This window comes from Gymnoscopelus microlampas, assembly GCF_963454915.1.
Source record: "Gymnoscopelus microlampas genome assembly, chromosome: 15".
NCBI classification, from domain to species: domain Eukaryota; kingdom Metazoa; phylum Chordata; class Actinopteri; order Myctophiformes; family Myctophidae; genus Gymnoscopelus; species Gymnoscopelus microlampas.
In genome coordinates this window covers 45,981,873-46,009,706 of record NC_139952.1, presented here as the reverse complement: position 1 = coordinate 46,009,706, position 27,834 = coordinate 45,981,873, and the positions used below count along the sequence as shown (strand labels likewise).

General features: G+C 48.2%; 1 protein-coding gene across 3 annotated transcripts in view; it reads left to right on the top strand.

The window, feature by feature from the left end:
• The window catches only part of LOC311062248 (ankyrin repeat and IBR domain-containing protein 1-like), a 63,833-nt gene extending 36,369 nt beyond the window's left edge, over positions 1 to 27,464 (top strand). For 2 of the 3 annotated variants that reach the window (XM_084081127.1, XM_084081128.1), the window contains exons 10-22: positions 496 to 640; positions 1,759 to 1,919; positions 4,017 to 4,105; positions 5,198 to 5,328; positions 7,058 to 7,192; positions 7,715 to 7,801; positions 8,266 to 8,332; positions 14,962 to 15,107; positions 18,142 to 18,320; positions 20,575 to 20,626; positions 21,802 to 21,858; positions 22,398 to 22,503; positions 24,182 to 27,464. In XM_084081127.1, coding sequence (XP_083937253.1) covers positions 496 to 640; positions 1,759 to 1,919; positions 4,017 to 4,105; positions 5,198 to 5,328; positions 7,058 to 7,192; positions 7,715 to 7,801; positions 8,266 to 8,332; positions 14,962 to 15,107; positions 18,142 to 18,320; positions 20,575 to 20,626; positions 21,802 to 21,858; positions 22,398 to 22,503; positions 24,182 to 25,764 — 2,938 coding nt within the window. In that variant the 3' untranslated portion in view covers positions 25,765 to 27,464. The remainder of the gene's footprint in view (positions 1 to 495; positions 641 to 1,758; positions 1,920 to 4,016; positions 4,106 to 5,197; positions 5,329 to 7,057; positions 7,193 to 7,714; positions 7,802 to 8,265; positions 8,333 to 14,961; positions 15,108 to 18,141; positions 18,321 to 20,574; positions 20,627 to 21,801; positions 21,859 to 22,397; positions 22,504 to 24,181) is intronic. The other variant, XM_084081129.1, reaches the window with a different exon arrangement.
• Positions 27,465 to 27,834: the final 370 nt, after the last annotated feature.

Sequence of the window (27,834 nt, the reverse complement as noted above, 5' to 3'; positions counted from 1 at the left end):
TATTGAAGGCTTTGTACTGTAGGTGGCGATGAGTATTTTGAAATCTATTCTGTGTTTTAAGATGTGAAGGTCATGGAGGACCGGGGTGGTGTGTGGTCTCTGGATCTGGTTCTGGTGAGGAGGCGGGCAGCAGAGTTTTGCACATATTGAACACACACACACACACACACACACACACACACACACACACAGACGCCTGCACTACAGTGTGGCCATGAAGAACGCAGGAATGTAGACAATGCTCTGATTAAAATGCACACACCTGCAACATATTTCGAGCTGCGTTCGCTTCCAGCGTTCGCGCATCTTACTTGTTAAATGTAAATAAAGTAAATGTAAATAAATTAAGTGTGTGTGTGTCTGTCTGTCTGTGTGTGTGTGTGTGTGTGTGTGTGTGTGTGTGTGTGTGTGTGTGTGTGTGTGTGTGTGTGTGTGTGTGTGTGTGTGTGTGTGTGTGTGTGTGTGTGTGTGTGTGTGTGTGTGTGTGTGTGTCAGGTTTCTGAACGTGAAGATCCAGGAGGGAGATGCACACAACATCTTCTGTCCGGCCTATGACTGCTACCAGCTGGTCCCTGTGCAGGTCATAGAGAGCGTGGTGTCCAGAGAGATGGACCAGAGGTACCTGCAGTTTGACATCAAGGTACACACACACACACACACACACACACACACACGGACAGGCCACTATAAACAGGTCAGTATGAACACAGAACAAATACAGCAGCCCAGCAAGCACAGTCAGGACCCGGACCAATCAGTGACGTCTCGATTGGGGCTAGATCAAGTCAAACCAAGGCAAGTCAGATCTGGCCCAGAATATCGCCTGATTTCAACCAAAATTAATCCTGACCACAAAAACGTCACTTCCACGACGTCATCTAAACACATTTCTCATCACCCAAAATTGCTGTCCAAATGTCCATATGATGTCCCGGGTGATGACGTCCTGTAAATTACGTAAAGGTCATCCCCATATGGGCTGTGATCTGGCCTAGTCCTGAACGTCACCGGGGTGATGACCGGGCGTCATCATAACGTCGCATGGATTAAAGTTCTCAGTCGCCAAGACTGATTTCAGTCATTTGGATTCCATGGAAGCCAGCATGTCTTCTATGGAAGCATGTTGCGCAGCAAAAATAGCCGATCTACAAGCTCTCAATGCGTCTCCGACGCATTGAGAGCTTGTAGAAAGGCTATTTTCGGTTATTTTAAGATTAGAGCATTTGAAGTGGTCAAACTAGCAATATGTTCAGAAGCATCTTCCATAATATCTTAATCGTCTCGGATATTTAATATAAAAGCAACGGTTAAAGCCTGAATCTGTGAATTTGTGTTTTTGAACCCGTTGGCAGTATGTAGAACAGCAGGACCAACATTACTAAAGTGTCCTAATTTGTTTGTTCATCGTTTAGGAATCGACGCTAGTGTGTGTGTGTGGGGGGGGTCCTTTCACACTGTTTCACAAATCGCACATTAGGTTTTCAGTCGTGAGATAACATTTTGCTTTAATCCATGCGTCATCATGACGTCATTGTGCTTGCTGGGAGAGGTTCCTAACCACCACATGTACCACCGAGAAGGCGGTCGTGAATTCCAAGTTCATGGATCGTACACATATGCGCAGGCAGCGTCTAAGTGTATAACCTCACGTCACCACCAGGGGGGAATAGCCAACGTAAACTTAAAATGACACAGTTGCGTTCCCGGTCTTAATGGGTTAATCTCTTTTCTTGGTCATTTTCAAACTCTCCCCTCCAGGCGTTTGTGGAGAACAACCCGGCCATCCGCTGGTGTCCGGCGGTGCGCTGTGAGCGGGCGGTGCGGCTGTCCAGGCCGGGCCCCGGGGACAATGACCCCCACAGCTTCCCCCTGCTGCCCTCCCCCGCCGTGGACTGTGGCAAGGGACACCTGTTCTGCTGGTAAATACACACCAGGAAATACACTATAGACATTACACACCAATACATACTGTACATACATGAACCAGGAAATACAGTACACTACACACCAAGAGGCGCTCGGGTGGCTCAGTGGTAAAAGTACCCGCCCACCACCACAGAGGCGGTGTGTTCGAATTGCTTGTTGCGGCTTCAGCCAATAGCATTAACTCTTTGACTGCCGTCGACGCGCTAGCGAGTCAATTGCTACTTTGTCCACTTGACCGTCGACGCGTTAGATGCGCGTTTGTAATTATTGTTATTTTAGAGAAGATCACGGTCTAATCTTGAATCCGAAGGGACCAGTAAAACTGTAGCACAAACGGATACGGAAATAATGGATATAACGTCATTCCGTTCCCGTCGACTCCATGTTTGTATTTTTTTTTCTTTCGCCTGTATCTCTGTTCTTTTTTTTTTTGTCCATTTTTCCGAGGGTTAGACGTGTGTTTCCATCGGCCTGTAGCGAAGGGGACACTAGCTCCGGGTGCAATGTTTCGCATCCGGAGCAATAGCCAGAGACTCCTGCTCCGGAAACACACAGTGAATCAATCGATAAATATGGATCTAAACTACTTTAAAACTACTAAAAACACGAAAATCGCTTGGCACTGGGTGAGTGCATTATGAAAATAATCTCAGTCAAAGAGTTAATTTCCGTTTGCATTTCGGACCGGACTTCAACCGGATATGAAGAGATGGCGGAATTTGAAATCGCTGCAAAATAGGCTTCATTCATGGGGGGGAGGGGGGTGATAATAGTCACTGCACGTAATCCAACGCTCCCTGTCAGCAGGGAGTGTTGGGCGGGAGGAGTAGGACGAAAGCTTTACGTCCTCCCGATGGGGACTCCTCACTGATAGGTGAGTCAGTAGGATACGACGGCTGTGACAGAAATGTGTGTGGGGAGGAATTAATTGGAATAACAACTAAACTCGGGAGAAAAAAAGGGTAAAAAATATAGTACACAGCAATACATACTGTACAGCAGTGGTTTTCAAACTTTTTTATGTCAAGGACCCCCTAATTGACACTTATTACCCCGCGGACCCCCATTTGAAGAGATAAGCCAGGGACCCCAATAAGAGAAGGTTTTTAACGGCTCTCTAGCAGTGATTCTCAACCATTTTAATTTCAAGGACCCCCAGTTTGACATGCATTAGGCTACGGACCCCCATTTAATGGCATTATACCTCTGGGACCCAATTCATATTGTAAAATCAATGTTAATTTAACTCTGAGAGTGTACAAATGGAACCAAATGGACCCATAAGGGTCCATTTGGTTCCTGTCCATCATTTAGCTGGGGACCCCCTGAAACCCCCTCAAGTACCCCTGGGGGTCCCCGGACCCCACTTTGAGAACCAATGCTGTACAGTACATACAGGACGAATGTATAGCTGCTACATACACTTGTTCTGTTGTTGCACACATGCACACCAACATGTGTCTCTAACTCTTTCCCTCTGTCTCTGACTTCATCTCAGAACGTAGACCGTAGACCTACTGTACGTAGTTATGACCACCATGCAGACTTAAGGTTGTTACACACCGGGGCGATTTTTTCGTGCGAATAATGCGTTTTTTTTTAAAACCTTATAAAGTCAATGGCTCCGTACATGGAGCGAAAAAGCGAAAAAGCGAAGCGAAAAAGCGTCTTTTAATTATTCGGAACGAGTCCGAATTTTGCGTATATTCGCTATATTCGCCAATCGCCGGTATGTAAGGACCTATACCCTGGTGGTCATTTTGTTCTCATGTTTTTGCTACTTAGGCTTTGGTTTTCGTTTTTCTTGACCACAAAGTTCAAATGTAATTTAGATATAGCGTGTTGTTTAGACTGATGCTAGGTTCTTGGCTTACCTGCTGTGACCCTATATTACTGAGGAGGCACTACACTGTCTCTCTGCATTCTATGTATGTGTTTACTTTGTTTATTGTAAGTCGCTCTAGATAAGAGCGTCTGCTAAATGCCTACTTTGTAATGGTAAATCTCTCTCTCTCTCTCTCTCTCTCTCTCTCTCTCTCTCTCTCTCTCTCTCTCTCTGTCTCTCTCTGTCTCTGTCTCTGTCTCTCCAGGGAGTGTCTAGGTGAGGCTCATGAGCCATGTGACTGCCAAACATGGAGGAACTGGCTGCAGAAAGTCACTGAGATGAAACCTGAGGAACGTACGTATTGTTCTCTGCGTTGTACACTGCTACCAAATAAATATATTGTAGGACTCAGATGGGGCTGAAACCTTTGCCCATATATAGAGCCATACATCATAGATACGTCTCACGTTACTATAAGCCTTCTTGTTAACGTGTTTCAGTGCAGAGCCTTCATCAGAGCATCATAAAAAACATCATGCTCTTGTTGTCATGTTGCATGCAGTCACCTCCACCTGTGTAGGGCGAGGTATGCATACATAAGACTACAATACAAGTACTAGGAAAACAAATACTTCAGAAAACTAATGTGATCATTGCATCATCACAATACATCTCAGGCCCTATTTTCGCCGGTGCCTTACCCATTATTATGGGTAAGGCACCGGCGAAAATATGGCCCCACAGGTCTAATGCAACAAGTGCTTGTGGCTGCATGGTATTCAATGCTTTTCAAATCATCTCCCAATTTGGGGACGTTACGCCCTCTAGTGGCATTAAGTTGTTTGGAACGGTTTGCTTCAAGATAATGTTTTGTCAGCATATTGATTCCCTGTTTCCCTGCAGTTTTGTGTCATGTTAGATATATCTTTGTATGTTCAACATTATGCCTTTCCACAGGGACAAGTGAGCATATATACCACATTGGTGGATTTGCAGTTGATAAGGTTTTATGTTAGATTTTCTTTTTCTTAAGTTTTTTTTTACCTGTAAGTAGATTTGAGAAGAATCAGCAATTGGTAGTATTGTGGCATCGAGGGTTACCTTTAATGTAACCACCTAAAAACCCTATATACTTCATTGTACAACTATTTGTTGTTGTTGAAAGTAGCCGACGCGCTGTGAGCTTGTACATCAGCTATTTTGTGTTGTTCGTTGTATGATGAAGAACATACCTTAGCACTTATGTGGTTAATAGATGACCAGACCACACGCTAACTGTATTGTTATACGCAGAATATACAGCCAGGTGTGCCAAGTGTGTTTGCTTATCCAGGTTAGTTTGTTAACGTGTGTGTGTGTGTGTGTGTGTGTGTGTGTGTGTGTGTGTGTGTGTGTGTGTGTGTGTGTGTGTGTGTGTGCGTGTGTGTGTCCGTGTGCGTGCCACAGTGGCGGGTGTTGGCGAGGCGTATGAGGATGCTGCCAACTGTCTGTGGATGCTGACCAACTCCAAACCCTGTGCCAACTGCAAGTCACCCATTCAGAAGAATGAGGGCTGCAACCACATGCAGTGTGCCAAGGTACACACACACACACACACACGCACACACACACACACACACACACACACACACACACACACACACACACACACACACACACACACACACACACACACACACACACACACACGTTTGAATTACAGTACTATACGTGTGAGGACATTAACATTTTAGGATGCCGATTTTATGAATGTCAAAAAATAGCAGATCTGCAAGCTCACAACACGTTGACCTCTAGTCATCATGCATAAACACAACCTGTTTGCAAGTAATGGCAAAAACCTCCGGAGCCGTACCTTCGTGACAAAATGTCTCACAGCACATGGGAGGGAGGATCCAGGTATAAAAACCTCTAGGTTCCAGTGCTGGCTGGCTGTACACAGGCTTCAGTGGCCCAGCAGAGACAGACGGTGTTGCCGGGCAGATTACTGAGTGGGCGGGGTTTAGCGTTCAGAACACAGTAGCGTTGGGTGGCAGTATGCATCACTTTCATCCTGAACTTTCATTGGATTGGCAAGGCGAAAAACGCTCCGATGACAGTTGAGCTATTTTGAAGAATGTAAGCCCCTCAACTGAAGAGTGTAAAAGCCCCTCAACTGGTAAACTGAGGGTGTTTCAACTGAGGCGCAAGTTTATGCCACGAGATACCAACGATTTTAGAACATTTATGCAGGCATGAAATGAGATTAAATAAGTCATTGCGAGGAGTGAGTATTTTAGACAAATTGAAAGTACCTACATTCTTCTCTCTACAGTTCTTAATCTCTCTGTCTCTGTCTCTGTCTCTGTCTCTGTCTCTGTCTCTGTCTCTGTCTCTGTCTCTGTCTGTCTCTGTCTCTCTCTAACCAAGGAGCTTATAATTGACTTTAGAACTAAAAAAGCGGACCCTGTCGCTAGTTCTATTCACGGAGAAGACGTCCAGATAGTTGATACCTACAAGTACCTAGGAACTGTGTTTGACTCCCACCTCAAATTTGACAAAAACATTGAGTCTCTCGCTAAGCGGGGCCAACAGAAAATATATCTACTTAGGAGAATTAACTCCTTTAAAGTGTCAAAAACCATCCTGCGCACTGTCTACAGGTCCTATATTGAGAGTCTTATAACCTTTTCCTTTATATGCTGGTTTAACGGTTTGTCTGTGAAGGACAGAAACTGCCTCAATAACATTGTCAAAGTCTGCTCCAAAATCACTGGAGTCAAGCAAAATTACCTGAACACTCTCTGGAAGAGGAGAGTGGTCCAGAAGGCAAAAGGTCTTATAGACCAACCTGACCACATCCTGTCCTCTAACTTCTCCCTCATGCCGTCAGGACGGCGACACAGAGCTCCTCTCTGCAGTACAAACCGCTACTCCAAGTCCTTTATTCCGTCAGCCATTCGGCTGCTAAATGCTGATAAATAAGTGCTTTTTTATTTATGTGTGTATACCTCAACGACAGTATGAAACTATTTAAAAACCTGCACTATGTATATGCACCTTATGTACTTTTTTCTACTGTGTGTTTTTGAATACATATATCTATGTCTTTTTCTATGCATTGCTGCTCTACTCTTAATACAAGGAACAATGTACAATGTACTAGGTCGATCAATCTGAGCGTTCTCTTTTTTGTGTTTTTACTGTTGCTCTATGTATGTCATGTCATGGTGAGATCTGTAGAAACTGAATTGCCCCCCGGGGATAAATAAAGTCATCTGAATCTGAATCTCTCTCTCTCTCTCTCTCTCTCTCTGTCTCTCTCAGTGTAAGTATGACTTCTGTTGGATCTGTCTGGAGGAGTGGAAGAAGCACAGCTCGTCGACGGGAGGATACTACCGCTGCACCCGCTATGAGGTCATCACACAGCTGGAGGAGCAGTCCAAAGACATGACCGTAGAGGTACATTTATGTCCACACAAAAGGACACAAATATTATGGTGCAGTAAGGTTACATCCACAAAGTCAAGGCATAATGTCCTCATGATTACAACAAACAAGCATGTCATGTGACCCAGCCCTCCATGGACACCAGCAGCAGTGTCTCCGCATGGCGGCTGACACTCATAGCAGAGACAGCACAACACTCTGCCAGCCCTCCTGCCTCGTTTCTGGGCATCCCAAGTGTTGTCGAAACCCGCTCTAACAACCAGTCGGCGGGCATAACCCTGGCTGTACCACCAGAGGAAAACAAAGTTCCCAGTCCACTCCCGCACTGCCCGCCCGGTGTCAACGTGCTCTCCGTAGCTACACACGCACACGCACACGCACACGCACACGCACACGCACACACACACACACACACACACACACACACACACACACACACACACACACACACACACACACACACACACACACACACACACACACGGCAGATTGACTTTCACAGAAGGAGCGCTTGTGTTTGTGTGTTTGTTTCAGGCTGAAAAGAAGCACAAGAGTTTCCAGGAGCTTGACCGCTTCATGCACTATTACAGCCGCTTCAAGAACCACGAACACAGCTACAAGGTAACACACACGCACGCGCGCACACACACACACACACACACACACACACACACACACACACACACACACACACACACACACACACACACACACACACACACACACGCTGACTTTTCTGTCAGTGCTCGCTCACTGTTCCTTCAGTGCACTTGTAAAGGGCTCATTTTCGAATTTATATATATATTTTTTGTATAATGACATTTTTGAGAAGTGGCAAAAGGACAGTTCCGTAAAAGTGCTGGTATTCTCTTTTAGAGATTTATTGTAAAGGTACTTTTCCAGACCGTGCATCCTGTAAGAAAGTTCAGTATTGTTGAAAGGAGTTGGAGTTGATTTAAAGCTTAAATACTTTCCCTATCAGGCAGACAGAATCATGTCTATTCTTACCTTACCAATCACAAGGTGTTTCACTATGAGCATCCTTGTTTGAATCCATAATGATGCTGGTTCTCTCTCCTTGTCAGCTGGAACAGAAGCTGCTGAAAACAGCCAAGGAGAAGATGGAGCAGCTCAGCAGAGCTTTCATCTGCCGTACGTCCTGTCTCACTCTACGTCATGTCTCACTCTGCTGCTCTACGTCCTGTCTCACTCTACGTCCTGTCTCTCTCTGCTGCTCTATGTCCTGTCTCACTGCTCTCTACGTCCTGTCTCACTGTGCTGCTCTATGTCCTGTCTCACTGCTCTCTACGTCCTGTCTCACTGTGCTGCTCTCTGGAGACACTTCATTTGTAGCAGTTTACAACTTACACATGATCACATTATGCTTTCTACCAGAGACAGTTATACGTGTGAGATCAGAGTAATACATTGGTAACCCTAGTTAACAACCAACAGGATAAAGATAGTCACATAAGAGACAATGTGATGCCTCAAAGAAAGCAGGACACCAGTTAACCTTCAAACCTAGCATCTGTCTAAACCAGTGGTTCTCAATCTGTGGGCCATGAAGTGTGCCCCCAAATAACTGGCAAAACGCTAAGATTTGAATGATAATATAACATAAAACGAGAGTTATGCATATAACTAAGGTTCTACGAATTCCGGATGACCGCCAGAGGCAGTGTTTTCAACACCTGGATATTCATCGCGCGCTCGCGCATAGGTCGAATATTAATACCAACAAAGTCACTCGTGACCTGTGTGCGCGCACGCCACCTATTTAGGTGCGGTGTACACAGCGATCATCCTCTTGAAATCTTTTCGTCGAGAATGAGTTTCCGAGTGACAGTCAACTCTGGCGGTCATCCGGAATTCGTAGAACCTTAGTTATATGCATAACTCTCGTTCTACTTCATTCCTTCTGACCGCCAGAGGCAGTGTTTTCAACACCTGGATGACTAATACCAACATAGTCACGAGGAACCTGCCCTTACCTGACCATCAGTTGCAGGTTGAAGAGGCCGACAGCACCGCCATCGCCACGGGATGGGGGGCGGCCACATTCACCCTATAGAAGCGGGCAAACGTGCAGGAGGAAGCCCACGCTGCTGCAGCACATATGTCAGCCAGTGGGACACCCCTCAATGCAGCCCAGGAGGTGGACACGCTCCTGGTCGAATGACATCTCACAGGAGGAACAGGCAAACCCTTGCGTTCGTAGGCCTGCAGAACGGCCTCAACAATCCAGTGAGAAAGTCGTTGTTTGGACAGAGCACACCCTTTCCTGTGCCCTCCATAACAGAGAAACAGTGCGTCCGACTTCCGAAACACAGAAGTCACGTCCACATACTGCCTCAGGGCCCGGATGGGGCACAGCAACCCACCATCAGGATGCGATCCCTCCGTTCCTGGCTGTGGGGCATAAGCCGTCAATCCGACAGGCTGGTTGATATGGAAGGCTGACAGCCTTTTAGGAAGAAAGGAGGGGTTGGGCCACATAGTAACCCCCGACCCATCCGAAGTCCACCTCAAACAGTCCCTAGCGACAGACAGGGCCTGGAGTTCTCCCACTCGCTTGGCAGATGTAATGGCGAGGAGGAAGGCGGTTTTAACCGACAGCCACCTGAGATCAGCCCGCTCCAGCGGCTCGAACGGCGGAGAACACAGGGCTTCTAGGACCGTAGGCAAGTCCCACGAGGGCACCCGAGTGACATGCGGGGGGTGCAATCTCAGAGCCCCCTTCAGATAGCGACTCACCAAAGGATGAGATCCCACAGTACGACCGTCCACCAGCCCATGCTGAGCCGAAATGGCGGCAACATACACCCTCATTGTAGAGGCTGAGAGCCCCTTATCCAGCAAAGTCTGTAGATAGCGGAGCAGCATTGGTACCGAGCACATGACTGGATCCGCCTGTTGGCCCTCACACCAACTACGGAACAATTTCCATCTGTTAGAGTACAGCGCTCTCGTGGACGGTGCACGAGCGTTAAGCAAGGTATGGACAACCGCCTGGTCGCAGGAGTTCATCAGTGAACCCGGCCTCTCAGGGGCCAAACATGAAGCTGGAGCCGATCTGGCTGGGGATGCCAAATGCGGCCCCCTACTTGCGACAGGAGATCCGGCCTCGATGGGAGAGGCCAAGGTGCTCCGTTGAGAAGCCGTCGGATCATGGGAAACCATATCCTCCCCGGCCAGTATGGAGCCACCAGCAGCACCGTGTGACCGCATGTGGCGATTCTGTGAAGTGTCAGCCCGAGCAGTGGAATTGGAGGGAATGCGTACAAGAGGCAGTCTAGGGGCCATGGGTAGGCTAATGCGTCCTGCCCCAATGGACTGGTTGGATCCGACAGGGAGAACCACAGTCGACAGTGTGTTGATGTGCTCGAAGCAAACAGATCCACATCTGCTCTCCCGTACCTCTCCCAGATCTCCTGGACCACTGAGGGGTTCAACCTCCACTCGCCTGGAGGAGGACTCTGGCGAGAAAGCATATCTGCAGCCTGGTTGTGAACACCTGGCAGATGTACTGCCCTGAGACTGGCAAGGCGAGGAAAAGCCCACTGAAGAAGTATCTGAGCCTCCTGCAGAGACTGCCTGGACCTGACACCTCCCTGATGGTTCACATGGTAGACCGTTGACGTATTGTCTGATCGGACAAGGACATGTCTTCCTTCCAAGGCTGGAAGGAAATGTTTGAGGGCTAGGTACACTGCACGGAGCTCCAGTGCATTTATATGTAGTCCATGCTGAGGGCCCCAGGTTCCTCTGACTGTCCTGTGTTTCCACACAGCCCCCCAGCCTGAGAGAGATGCATCCGTCACCACTATCTCCCGGCGAGAGGGTAGTGAGCCCATGGCGACGCCCTGGCACAGACTCGCCCTCCTTCTCCAGGGTTCTAGCAGCCCACGGCACTGGCTGGAGTTCCTCACCAGCCTCTTCTGGTGCCTCTTGGGGTCGAGGCCTAAGCCGTTGACCCACAGCTGCAGGGGGCGCAACGAAAGGAGTCCCAGGGGCACAATTGCGGATGCCGCAATTAATGTGCCCAGCAGACGAAGGAGCAGGCCGTATGTCAGCCTTGTACTCCCCCGTACACGAGCAACAAGGCCCACAATGTCGTCCACTCTCCGCGGGGAGGGGCAGGCCCGCATTGAAACTGAGTTGAGGGCGATGCCGATGAACACAGTGGTTTGACTGGGAGCCAGAGAGCTCTTGGCGAGATTCACCGTGAGCCCCAGCTGAGCGGCATGGGCCAGAAGGGTGGACGTGTCGCTGAGTGCCTGCTCTTGGTTCGAAGCACATACCAGCCAATCGTCTAAATACGGGAGGATCCGCATGCCTCTGGCTTGCAGCGGAGCAAGCGCCGCCGCTACGCATCTGGTGAAGATCCGGGGGGCGAGGGAGAGCCCGAATGGGAGCACCCGGAACTGATAAGCCCGCCCCTTGAAAGCAAAGCGGAGAAACTGTCTGTGGTGTGGTGCTATTGGCACATGAAAATAAGCATCTTTCAGGTCGATGCTTGTGAACCAATCGTTTTCTGACACAGCCTGGAGAACATCCACTGTGCGCAGCATCCGGAAACGAAAAACCTTCAGGTACTGATTCAACTGCCTGAGGTCGAGGATCGGCCGAAGGCTGCCGTCCTTCTTCGGAATAAGGAAATAAATGGAGTAGAACCCTCTTAGCTGAGCTGAACCAGGTACATACTCTATGGCTCTCTTCTCTAGGAGCTCTGAAATCTCCCGGCTGAGGGCTTGAGACCTCAGCGGGTCGTCGACCACCGTCATTCGTACCCCTGTGAAACTTGGGGGCCGACGTCTGAACTGAATCCTGTAACCCTTGGACAGCGTTGTCACCACCCAAGGGTCTGTAGTCAAGGCTTCCCAGCGGCTGAGATGTTGCGGGGTGAACCGGCTGGGGCCCGGGTCGGGAGAGTCACCTCCGACTCTCCCGGTCCTGAAATGGCTTAGAGGACCGGCTGGCAGGGGCCCCACGCCTAGGAGCCCTGCCTGTGGGCGGCCGGAATGAAGGCTGTTGGGGGCCCTGTTGGGGTTGGCCCTGCCTCGGGAAGGGACGTCTGGCTCCCGAGGAGCTCTGGTCCCTGGTTGCAGGGTAAGGAGTGCCCGTGCGTCTAGGCTGAGGTGACGGTGCTGGGCGTAAGTCCGCAAACTGGCGCCTGGACCTGTTTGCCTGAACACTACGCTCCAGGGCCTCTTGAGCTGCGGGCCCAAACATCTGGCCCGGAATGACAGGCAGTGTGCGGAGTGTCCTCCTGCACCCTTCCGACAATGGGGCCTGGGCGAGCCACACCTGGCGACGGGCCAAAGTCAGGGTGGACATCAGTCTGCCGAGTTCCCTCGTCATATAAGCGAAAGCGTGGAGTGAGGCCTCACTCAGGCTCTGCGACGGGGCATCAGCCCCCGCCGTGCGGAGGGACTGGTCTAGGGCCAGTATAAGGTGGGAAAGAGAATTTCCGATACGTGCCGCCCGAGCTGCTATATCGTAGCTCCTAGTGAGGTAGTCATCCGTGACCCTGCATTGTGCTCGTGGACAACGAGCATCCGGTCTGAGGGCCTCATCCGGGGACAGTATTAAGGATGCAATGGCAGGGTCCATAGCCGGCACGTGGTCTAACCCATATTCCCCCGCTCTGTCCATGGCCGCCAAGGCCCTGCAGTCTCGTGACAGGTGGAGACCAGCCTTGGCCCTGGGATCTGACCAACACTGCTGAAGCTCCTTGATGAAGTCCTCAGACGGCGGCACACTGAAAGAGGACTGCCGAGCGTGCCTGAAGAAGGCATTAGGAGGGGGGGCCTCCCCCGGGGGGGCATCCAGTCCCAGCCGTGACAAGGCCAGCTGAACGGCCTCCCTAGCTGCATTGAGCCCAGGCACATAAGCATCTGCTCCAGACCCCTGAGAGCCTGCCAATGAGTGGGTGGGGGACCCGGTGGTGGACCCGCCCTGGTCCTCTAGGCCCTCATGCTCTGCCGTTCCGGACCCAAACTGGGAGTCCGAGGCTGCAATAGACATCGCATCGTCCTCATGTTGAACAACAACATCGACAGTACCATGGACATAGTTCCCATCTCTGCCCTGGTGTGGAGGCGCCGGGGCCACAGCATCGGTGCGGGGAGCACCAGGCTGCAGGTTGAGAAGAAGAGCCTTAATTTGAGCAAACTCAGAGGTCAATGTGTCCACTTTGCTAGACAACGGATCCTCCTTCTGACGTCTCCTCTTGGCGCCTGGGGCCTCAGTACATAGGCTCTGGCGCTTAGAACAACCCCCTACAGGGCTCAAGACCGGCATTCCTGAGGGAGGCACATCGGTGTCCTCCTCAGCCATAGCCAACCTCTCTTCCCTCTCAGTGAAAGACATGGTACCGCAATTAGTGCAAGCGTCCTCTGTCAAGGCTTGCCTCAGGTGCCCAATGCCAAGACAGTGTGGGCATAGGTCATGGCCATCCTCTGATCCCAGAACAGCCGAGCACGTGTTACAGACGGCGTACATTGTCAGCGCCAAGCAGCAGCGGAGGCTAACGGTATAATAATAGCGGGCCGCGCACCGCGGTCCCTCAAAAGCGGCAGAGCGAAACACACTCCCAACGCTAATCCTTATTATTATTTTATTTCTATTGTTGTCCAGCGACCAGCAGCAGCGGGGCGAGACACACCCCCAATGCTTGCGGTATATATCCAAGCGGCAGGGCGAGAACCACCCTCAACGCTAATTTGTTTATTTCTGTTCAAACATGCAGCACTCACCGTCGCCAATGTACAGCTATCCGTGCTTTCTTTTCTTCAGGACAAGCAACAACGGTGTAGCGGGGACTCACGCTGCTGTTGTTGTTAGCTTCGGTGCTAGCAAGCTAGCCCGCTGCAGGGCTGCTGCTATACGCGTCCTTTCTTTTTCTTTGTCCTCTTTTTCCCTTCCTTTTCGGTTCCTTCCGATGCCCCTATGAACGGGGTAATCCAATATAGCAGGCTACGCAGCCTCTGGAGGACGAAACCGTAGTCCGTAGCTCCAACCGTTGGTTGCAAGGCTCCACGCGCAGCTGCAGTAGTTAATCGACCTACGCTCCGGAGGCGAAAAGATGAAAGAGGATGATCGCTGTGTACACCGCACCTAAATAGGTGGCGTGCGCGCACACAGGTCACGAGTGACTTTGTTGGTATTAATATTCGACCTATGCGCGAGCGCGCGATGAATATCCAGGTGTTGAAAACACTGCCTCTGGCGGTCAGAAGGAATGAAGTAGAATGACGTTTTTAAAAAAAAATCACAGAATAACAACAATAAAATAGCCAGATAAGATAACAGTAGAAAGACCAAGCTACTGTACTCTGTGCTGACAGCTTTTCAATAACAATGAGTGTGTGTGTGTGTGTGTGTGTGTGTGTGTGTGTGTGTGTGTGTGTGTGTGTGTGTGTGTGTGTGTGTGTGTGTGTGTGTGTGTGTGTGTGTGCACGCAATCTGCGCATGCGTGTGTGCTTGACCTAGCCTTGACGACCATGCAGACTTAGGTTCAAATGTAATTCAGATAGCATGTTATTAGACAGATTTGTTTACCTGGGATCCTATAGTTTCAATGTACCGATGATAATGTTTTGATAGTATGTTGTTTAGACTTGGTTTACATGTGTGATCCTAGACTACTGAGGCTCTCTATACACTGTCTCTCTGCATCATCTACGTATGTATGTGTTTACCGTGCTTATTAAGTATCACTCTGGATAAAGTGTGTGTCTGCTAAATGCCTACATTGTAATACTGTGTGTCACCAGGAGAGGGCACGCCTCCAGACACGCGCTTCATCGAGGACGGTGTGTGTGAGCTGCTGAAGACGCGGCGCGTGCTGAAGTGCTCGTACCCTTATGGCTTCTTCCTGCAGCAGGGCAGCACGCAGAAAGAGATCTTTGAACTCATGCAGGTACGGCACACATGCACACACGTCTGTCTGGAGCCCTATTTATTTTTATTCATTTTTTACACATCTTTAACCCGTTAAATCCGGGAACGCATCTCTGTCATTTTAGATTTTAGTCTTTTTTTTACTTTTGGCTATTCAAAAATAGCAGATCTACAAGCTCATAGCGCGTCACTTTGTGCTTGTAGATCTGCTATTTTTTTTTAAAATCCTGAACATTTGTGCAAATCTTTGAATATATACATATTTTAAAGCGAACATTTGTAACTACAATCTTTGCTTCTGGGGATGGGGAGGGGTCCCTGGAACAACATATTCTACTTTAAAAAAGATATATTCAAAGATTTGCACAAATGTCCGCGATTCTTCAAAAATAGCAGATCTACAAGCGCATGGGGCGACGCTCGGTGCCGCCCAATGCGCTTGTAGATTTATATATGTAGTGTAGCCAATCATTTTTTACCCCTTTTTCTCCCCAATTTAGTCGTTATGCCAATTATTTCCTCCCCACACACACATGTCTGTGTTGTCACTGCTGTTGTATCCTACTGACTCACCTGGCAGTAAGGAGCCCCCACCAGGAGGACGTAGAGCCTTCGTCCTACTCCTCCCACCCAACTCTCCCCGCTGACAGTTGCCCCCCTCGCCAGCCCATAGGATAGATAGATAGATAGATTTTTATTATAGTGTCCTGCACCACATGATGCCCAGCCCGCACGGGCTTATAAGACACTCACACAATGTACATATACACCAAGATACACCACAGACAGAATACATAAACATTTTGATTGTCCAAGTTACGGGTACATCGTCCTCCATCTCAACTGCCATGCTTTCTCTATGAATTTTCCTAAAACAAAAACTTCCTTATTGAACAGCCAACTTAACATATAACATTCATACATCCAAAACAAATCTGGATTCTTATCCTGCATTTTTTCAAATAAAGAATTTCGTACATCATAGGAGTACGCGCATTGACCAATATCACCCTCCCCCTCCCCCTGAACACGGGACAATTGTGTTCATGTAGACGCTCGACAAAGCCGGATGCACCACGGTGGATTCGAACCCACAACCTCCGTGGTGGTGGGCAGGGACTTTACCACTGCGCCCCCCGAGCGCCTTTGAGCCCAATGTATACTTGTACATTAGTGTAGTGCACCGAAAATAGAAGACCTACAATCAGAATCAGAATCAGAAGACTTTATTGCCATGACATGTAGACATGTTAGGAATTTGGTTTGATGCAGTGAAGCGCAGTTTACAACAGGACTGGTGCAAGACAGGACAAAACAGTGCCAACCAACATCATAGTGCAAACAACAAGTAATAAATACAAATAAATATGAGCAAGCTCACAACGTGTCGCGGATGTGACGCGTTGTGAGATCTTCTACTTTCAGAAGAGTGGTCGAGTTAGACGTCACTGTACGTCCGCGCTAGAAGCGTGGCTTTTCTAATATTGCAGCCACGCAGGCGAATATTTTATTGTAGGCTTATGACGTTTTTCTGTCCAGTGACTTTGCGTTGTTTTACTGACTAGAACTGCACACAAGTTGAGTAAGAATGCATTCATAGCACAAAAACACATTCCCGAGCCTCCAGATGTGTGCTTGATTTATCTCACCTGACACACCTCACAGAATATACTCAGCATAAATATTAACTATCCTATAAAACCTGATAAAAACAAGTCCCAGAACTTTATAAAGCTACAGCGTCAGCACTCACAATGTAAACATGGCAGTGTGAACGGCATGATGTATGGACTTCCAAAAAGTATTTGTCACAACAAAAAGTTTGTTTTTTTCACCACAAGATGGCACTATGACTCTAAATATTCACCACATTAGGCTGGGCTCCATGGATAGATAACCATATATTGTATAATCTTATTATTTAGGTACATCTATTGTTCTTTTTTTCTTGGCGGGGGGTGGGGGGGGGTCAAGTGGATTTACTGCAATTCATTATGATTTGGATATTACTTGTACAAAAATAATCTGTCCAGTAATCTGGAACATTTTATTCCAAGATGTGTTTGTTTGAGTGAGAGAGCGAGAGAAGGTTGTGTAACCTGGTGCAGTTTTGGAGAAAATCTAAGCTTAATCAGTGTTTTATTATGAACATCTAAACATCTTGTTTTATCCTGAACAACATGTGAACAACGTAACCCAAAGAAGGGTGCTGTCATACCAGGATATCTTTACCCCGGCTGTCCTATTGTGGGAGCACTGATCTATAGAAGCCAGCATGTCTTCTATGGAAGCATGCCATGCTCCGAAAATAGGCTCATCTACAAGCTCACAACGGGTCGCAGCGCGACACGTTGTGAGCTTGTAGATCAGCCTATTTTTGGTTATTAGTTATTTTAAGATTAAAGAGTCTTTGAAGTGGTCAAACTAGCAATAGAATACATGTTCAGTCTTCCAGATACATGTTCAATCTTACAGAAAACCCTAATTGATCTCTGATATTTCTTTTTTTTAAATAAAAAATGTTAACTTCCTGTCGATTTTGCTATTTTTACCCCGCACTGGATCCGCGGATGTGGATCCGGATCTTCAAATAGTGAAATCAGCAGGAAGTTGACCTTTTTATTAAAAAAACAAACAGTTCTGGGTTTGGTGATGTTCTGTATTGTCTGAATGAGCTTTGTTTGTGTTCGTTTACGTGCTAAAAGAGTGACTTTGAGAGCTGTTTTGACGTACAATGTAAGTCAATGAGGAGCATATTTTGAATTATCAATTTCTAATCAATGGAGCAATTATTTTAGATTTCTTGTCCACCTTTGGAGTTACACCATGGCAAGGTAACTACACAACCCAAACCTCTGGGTTTGAAATGACGGAGATCTCCGTCAATGGCAGGGAATGTGTTAAAAGGATGACACAAAAAGCCCTATAGGGGGCTTATTTCCATTGTGGTCCTGGGTATTCAATTCATCAAGACATTTAAAGACAAAAAACTTGGCCTAACAACATTTTTCAGTGGTGAGATTCTATTTATCTTTAACCCATGTGTTTTCCAGACGGACCTGGAGATGGTGGTGGAGGACCTGGCTCAGAAGGTCAACCGGCCGTACCTGCGGACGCCACGCCACAAGATCATCAGCGCCGCACGCCTCGTCCAGCAGAAGAGGCAGGAGTTCCTGGCCTCGGTGGCTCGCGGCGTGGCCCCCAACGACTCGCCCGAGGCCCCCCGCAGGAAGTACGCACACACTACTACCGTATAATATGTGTTTCATTCCCTACACTGTAGCTTAAATTAAAACACTTAAACCCTACGTTTATATACTTTTGTTGAACGGGTCCCCCAGGGCTCTGTGCTCTTCGCTGGAAATTGTCAGTTGTGACGCGTTGTAGAGCTTGTAGATCTGCTATTGTCGCGGAATGTTTGACTATTATTAATGACATGTCCAGAATATAACTTTTTAGTACCGAAGGTGGACGTGTTCAAGCCACTCCCGAAGGAGCTAACGCTAACTGGAATGATATCTGTTCCAAGCTATACAGCCCATCAAAAACAATTCCTGGTAACATTAGAATGCCATTCACACTGGTCACCGGAACTGCTCACCCCAAAACACACTCGCCCCCATTTTGTTGGCGGACTGCTCTCGTATTCGGTTTACTGAGGTAAGGTTATGAATAAGTTTAGGGTTAGGCGTAGTTTTACTGAGGTTACGTTCAGGAATACGTTTAGCGTTAGGCATAGTTTTACTGAGGTTAATGTTAGGAATAAGGTTAGGTTTAGACATAGTTTTACTGAGGTTAAGTTTAGGAATAAGTTTAGGGTTAGGCATAGTTTGACAGAGGTTAAGTTTAGGAATAAGGTAAGGTTTAGGCATAGAACTCTGCCATCAACTTGACTAAGAACGATTTTTAAAACTATATTTTTTATAGTTATAGTTATACATAGCTCAGTGTGAACAGCCCTTTAGGCAAGAAATAGGCATTCTGTGAGGATTCTCTGACCAGTCAGCAGCATTATTACATGTCACAATTCTGGCCGGTATCAGCCCTGCTTAGCCTCACCTGGAACTGTGCTAGAACGGACACAGAAAATAGCACCTCCTCCAAGCACCTCCAGATATCGAGGCACCTGACAATGGAAACACAAACAAATGGACACAGAGCCAGAGAGCCAGGGTTGCCTGATTTTGTGCGAGAAACAAGCAACCAGGTCTAGGAAAACAAGGCCAAAAGAAGCGACTAAGCCACATGAGCACCGTAAACCTATATACATCGGATATTTGAAAATAACCATAGCGATGTGATGTGTTGTGAGCAAGCCCAAATAAGTAACTACACTTTAGAAACAAGCCCAACTAGAAAAAGTGCTCCTCGGAGCACAGGTCTCCGCCAGGTCAGGTACATTATCGTGGCCTCCTGGTGGCGCTATAACAGGCCAATGTGAAAAGGGTGGCATTTCTTCCTCGGCCTAGTGGGAATGTGCGTGTGAAATGTCACGGAAATCGCAAGCTGCGTTCATGATTTGAGGCATTTTGTTCAAAACGGACCAATCCTGCAAACTTTGGAAGCCAACCTTAGCCAATGAGGATGGAATTTTATCACATGACTATACTGCCCTGCCAAGCCAAAGAGCAGTAACTACGTTTTTGGACACACCGACTTATTTGGGTTGCCCAAAGGTCAAATTAGCCTTTTTGATGTTGAGGGATAAACAATTACCTCAAGAACAGATGTACAATTAGTGTAATATCACTTATATGCCAATATCTCATTTGGCTGACCAGTTGAATCACTTTTAAACCCATTTTTCAGTGATTTTTGTTTTCGTAGTTACTGCACTCTGCCTTGGCAGGGCAGTATAGAGATACTGTGTACCGATGTGCATGACGTTTGGATAAAATCTGTAGGAGTAATGGGAGTAAATGGGTTTTCCACAAATCGTCCTCCTGGTGACGCTACAACAGGCCCATGTGAAAAAGGCAGAGGTTCTGAATTGGCATCCAGGGAGTGTGTGTGCACAGTTTGGCAGCGACCGGGCCAACGGTGCCGGAGATTAGCTGGTAACACGGACGGACAGGGGGTAAAACATACTCTCGCCATGCCTTTCGGCCTGGCGGAGACAAAAATAAGGTAATAAAGCCCAAAGTCTCTTATAATAAGCGGACATGGCAACACTGGACATGTCATGTGGAGTAGGTACTGTGCTATGGAACTTTATTACATTACATTGCCGTCACTTAGCAGAAGCTTTTATCCAAAGCCACTTAGTAAGTGCATTCAACATATATGGCCTAGAAAACTACTAATAACCGGGAAGTCTTAAGTGCATTCTCTTCTAAAACGAGCAACTAAGAGTATACCTAGCGCTAAGGTAAAAGTACACCAGCATAGTGGGGTAAAATGAGGTGATAACAGTCACATATTTCAGCTCAACCACGTCTATGTGTGTATCTCAGTAAGTAAATATTCTTGTTTATGTTTTTCTGTAGTTTCCCTGGAGGATCTTGGGACTGGGAGTACCTTGGTTTTGCCTCTCCTGAGGTAAGACGTGCACACACACACACACACACACACACGCACACGGACACACAGTGCCGTGTGAACGCAGCATACCGGCTACAGACTCCCTCCCTCCATGCTAAGCTGGCCTATGCTGTTCCCTAAACATCCAGCAGGTGTCGTGCATGAGTGACGTGCGTCACACACCCTGTCCCTGTCCCATGCATGTGGTTCAACCAGCACCCTGTCTGTGGCTCTGATATATCTGTTAAATATATGTAAATATATATATCTATTATATATTTACTGTTATTTATTATCATGATTAATAATTATAATTATTTATTTTTATTATATAATGTTATTGTACTGCTGAGGTTTTTCCACAGAACCACAATTCACAGTTGAAATGTTTGTTGCGTGGAAATTACACCTATCAATTATTTTCCTAGCGATTTTTCGATTGATTACTTTTTCAATTAATCAAAGAATCAACGCAAAAATAAATGTAGTGTACTTAGTCTGTGTCGCTGAAAATGGCCTTTCTACAAGCTCACAACACGTTATTTTTGCTATTAGAAATGTTTTGGAAATTTCCATCTATAATGACATGACCAAAATAGGGATGCCAGGTTGAGAGTAGACTGAGAGAACGAGAGCAATCCATGGTCTCGAAGGGCGGATCCAAACCCAGGCGCCCGGAGCAGCCGCGTCCTCCGATTGCTTCACCAATCTATGTCCCCGCCTCCCCTCCCCTCCCCCCCCCCCCCCCCCCCCGGTCTGTGCATGGAGCAGGCTGACGTCACCAAATTTAGAGCGACGCCCCTCTGCACTCTTGTTGGTTAGGAGTTAACAAGGTCCTAAGACCATCGTTCCTGCACCGTTCGCCCAGACTTTTTTCTTTTGAAACAAAAAAAAAGGCTGGATTTCCGAGGCTAGGTTGAGAGTGGTTGACTGTTGCAGCCCTGTAGGACTTCACGCCGCATTTACGCTGGCCAATTAATCGATTATGGTATTAATAATAATAATATAAATTGAATAGTTCAATTAAGTGTTGCACCCCTAGCAGGAGCACATTTGAAACACTGTAACCATAGAGCAGCACATGACACCCACTAGGTGTGATGAAGGGGCTTTAAATTCAAAGTTAATTACATTTAATTAAAGTTAATTAATTAGGGCCACAGCTGACCCGCTCTGCTTATATGTGTGTTAAGATGCTGGCACGTCACTCAGTACTGGGAGACGGAGAGCAGAGAGAGAGACACACACAGGTAACACACACACACACACACACACACACACACACACACACACACACACACACACACACACACACACACACACACACACACACACACACACACACACACACACACACACACACACACACACACACACAGTTTTCTCTTCAACAAACTTACTCTGGTCACAACTTGAGATGCATCACAAGTGTTTGGCCAGTAGGATAACCTCAGAAACACTTTATGTATCTATCCATTTTTTACAATTACTATTACAGGTCTGGGGATGCATTTATTACCGCATGAGAAAAGCTGCGTCCGATCCCAGACGCCAGCAGTGCAAATTTCTCTTCATTAACCAATGCGTACAGTATATTATATATTGTATATATATCAGTGTAAGCCCTGCGTGCGACTAACATCTCTTGCGAGCTTTGCTGAACCGATCCCGCCCTGCAGCATGCATGCGCCGCTTAAGAGGCATAAAACCCACATTCTGTAGAAGAGACACATGTATTGTTTTCATGTTATGTTCACTGGTGGCTAACGTTGTGTTATTTTGTTGGTAGGAGTACGCTGACTTCCAGTACCGCCGCAGACACAGGCAACGTCGTCTGCACAGCGTCCGCAGCAACAACAACACGCCAGAGACCAGCAGGAGAGCCGACAACACAGGTACACAAGCAGGTGTAAAACACATGGAATTATAACATAATATGTTGATTATTATGCGGCTTGGTTGAATGCTTTATTCTGATTGGTCAATCACTGAATTCAGCGTTATCTGTTATTTTTTAATAATGACCGCTGCACTCAATAACAGACCAGCCTATAATAAGATGTAAAAGCAATGGTCGTTTTCACTGTCTGGCAACAGGGTTATCATTCCATTCCATCCTTTGAAAATGGCTAAGTTATCATGTGCCCAAAACCTGTTGTACATGCTTGTATTCGTTGCTGTCGGGCAGCAACCACTCCATTTTTCTGCATTAGCATTTTTTTTATAAATCAGTGCTGTTGAGCACCCTTTACGTCTGTGTGTTGATTAAACAAATATTGAACCAATGAAAAGTATTAAAAAGCGCTTCTGACAAAACCAGCTAACTCCATTGGATCCTCAAACTTTCTGCTAAACCAGCTAACTCCACCAAAGGGGGGTGGAGTTAGAGTGGGTGGAGTTAGCTGGTTTTGCTGACTCCAGGCTCCACCCCCTTTTGACCTCCAACCTCATTGTGAGCTTGGACGTCCATTCAGTAGTGGTGGGAAAAACAGTTCATTTCGGTGAACGAACGATTTCGTTCACATTCACGGCAAAGATTCGTTCAAATGATTCGTTCACGTTCTCGTTCAGTAGCGCTTGCGGTCCTGGCGGGGCGTATGCGATGCGCTACGCTAACTGCATGCAACTGTGTGCATCTGGTCCCACTGACATGACTGCACAGTCTGTACAGAAACACAGCACTGTCATTCACCATCTATTTGCGCCATCTTCTTTGTAATATAATGTGTAGAAGTAATACATTACTGCAATATATAATGTAAAGTTATTTTTAATTGTCGATAATTATTCATAATAACAATAATATTTTTAAACAAAGCAGCCCAAGTCATTACATTCATGACTATCGATTTCGAACCATGTCTTTAACTAGCCTACTATTAACTTCATGAATAGTAGCTGTAGCATACTATTTGCATCTTCTACTCAAACTAAAACGTGTTAATTGACCTATCTGTCCTTTGTCTAGGACCATGCATATTTATTTCTTTTGATACTTAAATGTCGTGCTAACACTATCTGTCTTTTGTCCAGGAACAACAGTAGGCTACCTTTATTTCAGTTCATGTCTATACTGGAAAACTCTACAGCACAGCTTTCTGATGGTCTGTGTGTCGCGGGAGGAATAACAGCCCGCCCGTCGTGTGTGCGGTGTGCGGTGTGCGGGGAGGGGGAGGGGGGCATGAACGAAATCATGAACGTAACAGTTTCGAGTCAAGAACGTGTTCGTTCACGCTCACGGCAAAGAACTAGTTCTTATGAACGGATCGGTCATGACCGACACATCACCTGTTCTTATCAATGATGAACAAAACCTCCTAACTCCACTTTTTGTTTTGTTTTTTTCATTTCCTGAAAAATTAACATTTTGGAGTTAGCTGGTTTCTGCCCGACAGCAGATATAAACACTCTGTTTATACACGTTGACCTGTCAACATACCAAGATGGCAGCCAACATACTTCAGTTATTGCTTTATGAATGACTGTAAGCAGAGGAAGAGCAATGCTCTGTGGGTATATTAATAACAGTCATAGATGCTTCATTGTGTTTGTGTTTGCTGTGTGATCTTTCAGAATCAGGGCCGGAGAGGAGCGAGGGCCGCAGGCGAGCGCTGGCCTCCCTGGACGAGGACGACCCCAACATCCTGCTGGCCATCCAGCTGTCCCTGCAGGAGGCCCGCAGGGACAGAGAGCCGGACGGAGGGCTGGACAGAGACCGAGACAGAGACAGAGACACGGACGGGAGGCCGGAGCCCGAGAGAGCGTCCGACAGAGCAGCAGCAGACCCGGGCTCAGACCCCTCCTCGCGCTCCTCCCCCGGCGGCACAGACGGCGGCGCTTCGGGGGCCAGGCGCCCCTCCTCCTCCTCCACCTCCTTCCTCCCCCCATCCCACCACGCGCTCCTGGAGCCCCCCCGCCCCCCGGCCAGGACCGACTCCTCCCCGCAGCCGCCCGCCCCGGCCCCACTCTGCCACCGCCTCCCTCTGCCCCCCCCTCCTCCCCCCTGCCTCACGGCCGAGCTGCTGAAGCTGGGCGACAGCCTGATGAAGCTGGGCAACATCACCACGCCGTACGACCTGGACGACGCCACGCCCTGCCTCCTGCACCGCGGCCACGCCTACGACCACGGCCACGGCGCTCCCTACGCCGTGGAGCTGGGCGACTACGGCGACCCCGGCCTGGATCCGGCCCAGTACTCTCTGGACCACCTGGGCTCAGAGCCCGGCCACTCCGGCCCTGAGCCCCAGACTCAGACTCACTGCCACTCCGGTGCGTATTCAGTCAAAGCGGAACACGCCCACGGTGCTTCTCCCTACACACTGGAGAGCCCCCCCGACCCAAACCCCACCCTCACAGATTCATACGCCGCGGACCACCCGGCCGCCGCCGCCGCCTACGAACCCGACGGCTTTTGCGCCGCTACGCTGGAGTGCCCCGGCTCTTACACCCCGCAGCACACTCCTCCTCCTCCTCCTCCTCCTCCTCCTCATGCCCCCGAGCGTGGCTCCCCGGTCCTCATTCCCCGCCCACTTCCTCCCACCCAGCTGTGCCTCCCCCTGTCCCCGGACCGGAACCAGGAGCTGGAGGGGGACGAGGAGGAGGAGGAGGTGCTGTTGTCTCCGGTGATCCCTCCGGGCGGGGCCTTCACGCCCAGCGACCCCCAGAGCCTGGAGCCCCTGGACCCGGTGGCCAGCGCTCAGCTGCTGGACAACATCATGGCCTGGTTCAGCCAGAACATCAACCCCCAGAACAGCCCCCAGAGCCTGGCCCTCATCCCCTCCCCCCCCACCACCGAGAGCAACGACGACTCGTCCCCCGACGCCACGCTCCCCGAGGGCCAGGGCCGGATCCAGGTCTCCGGGGCCCCCTCGGAGGGCAACCCCGGAGCGGTGCCCGCTGCCGAAGCCACCCTGGAGCGCGAGGAGGAGGAGGAGCGCTGCGCGGACGCGGGGAGCGTGGCGGAGCCAGGGCCGGATGCAGCCGACTCTACGCACTACCCGGCCACGTTCTCGCACGCACACTGCGAGGGAGACGCACAGCAGGACGACCGGGACACGGAGACACACACACACCACCACGCCCCTCAGCTGGACGAGGACCAATCGCCGGAGGAGGAGGAGGAGGAGGAGTGGGTGGAGCAAGTACATTTAGTGTGATCGCCAAGTTCCAACGGGATGTAGCAAGAGCGAGAGAGAGAGAGAGGAAGAGAGAGAGAGAGAGAGAGAGAGAGATACCGGGGATGAAGCGGAGCGAACGACGGAGAAAAAAATAAGGTGGAAATATTTGTGGGAAGACGGGGAGGTGAGGAGTGAGAGAATGAGAGTAAACTGTGGTTATTTGTATCATAGTGTACGTAAAAGAGGACGTGACCGCGAGACGTACGCTTCGTCCATTAAAGATGATGTCATGAGCAGTGTATTGAAAAGAAGAAAAAAATATGTGCTTTGACAATAAAAAAAAACAAACAAAAAACTAAAGAAAAAACAAAAGAGTTGTCGACAAACTGAGAGTGAGTGCATCATTAGAAAACTACTGCTATCACACCTGCATAGTTAATGTTTATCACGTTTTATTTGATATTCAGATTTTCTATTCTTATTTTTTATTTATTCACTCGTCTCCTGTGGTTTTGAGTATTCGACCACTGAGGGGGGGGTTACATATTGGTGCCGATCATTCTGCACACGCCTCTCGCACCTTTTGATCGCGACACGGGGGCTGTGTGGTCCACAAGCTGGGTGGACACTTATCCACCATATCACTGCGTAGATATTAGTCTGGAATCTCTGTGTGAAACACAGAGATTCCACAGAGATTCCAGAGAAGGGGCAAATTAAAAAAAAATGCCTCTGTGATAAACCCGCCCCCATATTTGCATACCGGGCCCTGATTGGTCCCTCACTACTTCGAAGGGAGTGAAATCCAATCACAACTGAGCGGTGCCCGATCAAATCTGCCGAGGGCAGATTTGCAATGGCCGATTGGTCTGGTTTCCAGGCTAAGCCGGGCTACTGTTGGGAGGCTGTAAAGTGTAAAGGGAGAGTTATGTCCAGAGTATCTAAAGGTAGCTCTCCACCACACCGACCACATCGGAGGCGGTAAGTGTTACCGGGTAAAGCGTCGGTAGCCATTCTCACCCATTGCGCTGGGGTCGCAAGTTGTAGGGAAGAGTCGAGAGCCGACGTCGGATAGCAGAGGGCTTGTTGTTGAAAAAGACATCAAGCCGTAGACTATTTTTAGCACCATAGTAGCCGTCTGTCGGTGTCGGCTCTCAGGTGCATTCAGCAACCTTTTTTTCACACCTTCCAACGAAATGATCTCCTGACTTACTACTAGTCTGTAGTAATCTGTAGTAGTCTGTTTGGTGGAGAGCTACCCTAAAGTCAACCGCTCCATCCGCTATGACATCATCAAGTCAGCAGCTCCACCCACTATGACATCATGAAGTCAGCAGCTCCACCCATTATGACATCATCAAGGCAGCAGTCAAACCGGCTCATGTTCCATTTGTTGTTGTTGTTGTAGATCAGTGGTTCTCAACCTTTTTCTGGGTCAGAAGCTCACTTGGGAAATCTTGAAAATGCACGCATGCGGCCCACCCATAATCTGCCCACTTAACACAGCGGTTAGACATGGGTGGGCCCGCGCGCATTTCCCAGAGCATGTTTCTTTTTCAAGGTTTTACATTATGTTATATTATTAATATCAAAACCGTTGTGTTTTTGCCAGTTATTTGGTGGCCCACCAGTGGGGCCCCGGGCCCACAGCTTGAGAACCACTGTCGTATAGACTCATGTTCAGTGAATAGAAGGTCAAAGGTCAAAAGTTTTTTCTTATTGATTAGTCACCCCATGGAGACTTGAATTCATGGATATTTTTTTGTTTTTGTCTCATTCCTAAGACAATAATTTGATGACCGGCAGCGGTTCCGGTAGGAGACACAAAGAGTCTCCTTTGTGTCTCCTACCGGAACAGCTAGCCTACCGGTCCGCTGGTCATCAAATTATTTGCTTTGGAATGAGACAAAAACAAAAAAATAAGTCTCCATGGGTTGACTAATCCATAGAAAAAAAAGTATTTTTTTGGGGTGAACTATCCTTTTAAAAGTGATTTGGATCATTATTACAGGTCAATTTCTACGATTGAATGAAAACTCTAGATCATGTTACGGTGCAGTAATCACATCATTCAGGCTGGCTTTTGTTGTGCCAAGTATGTTTCGACAC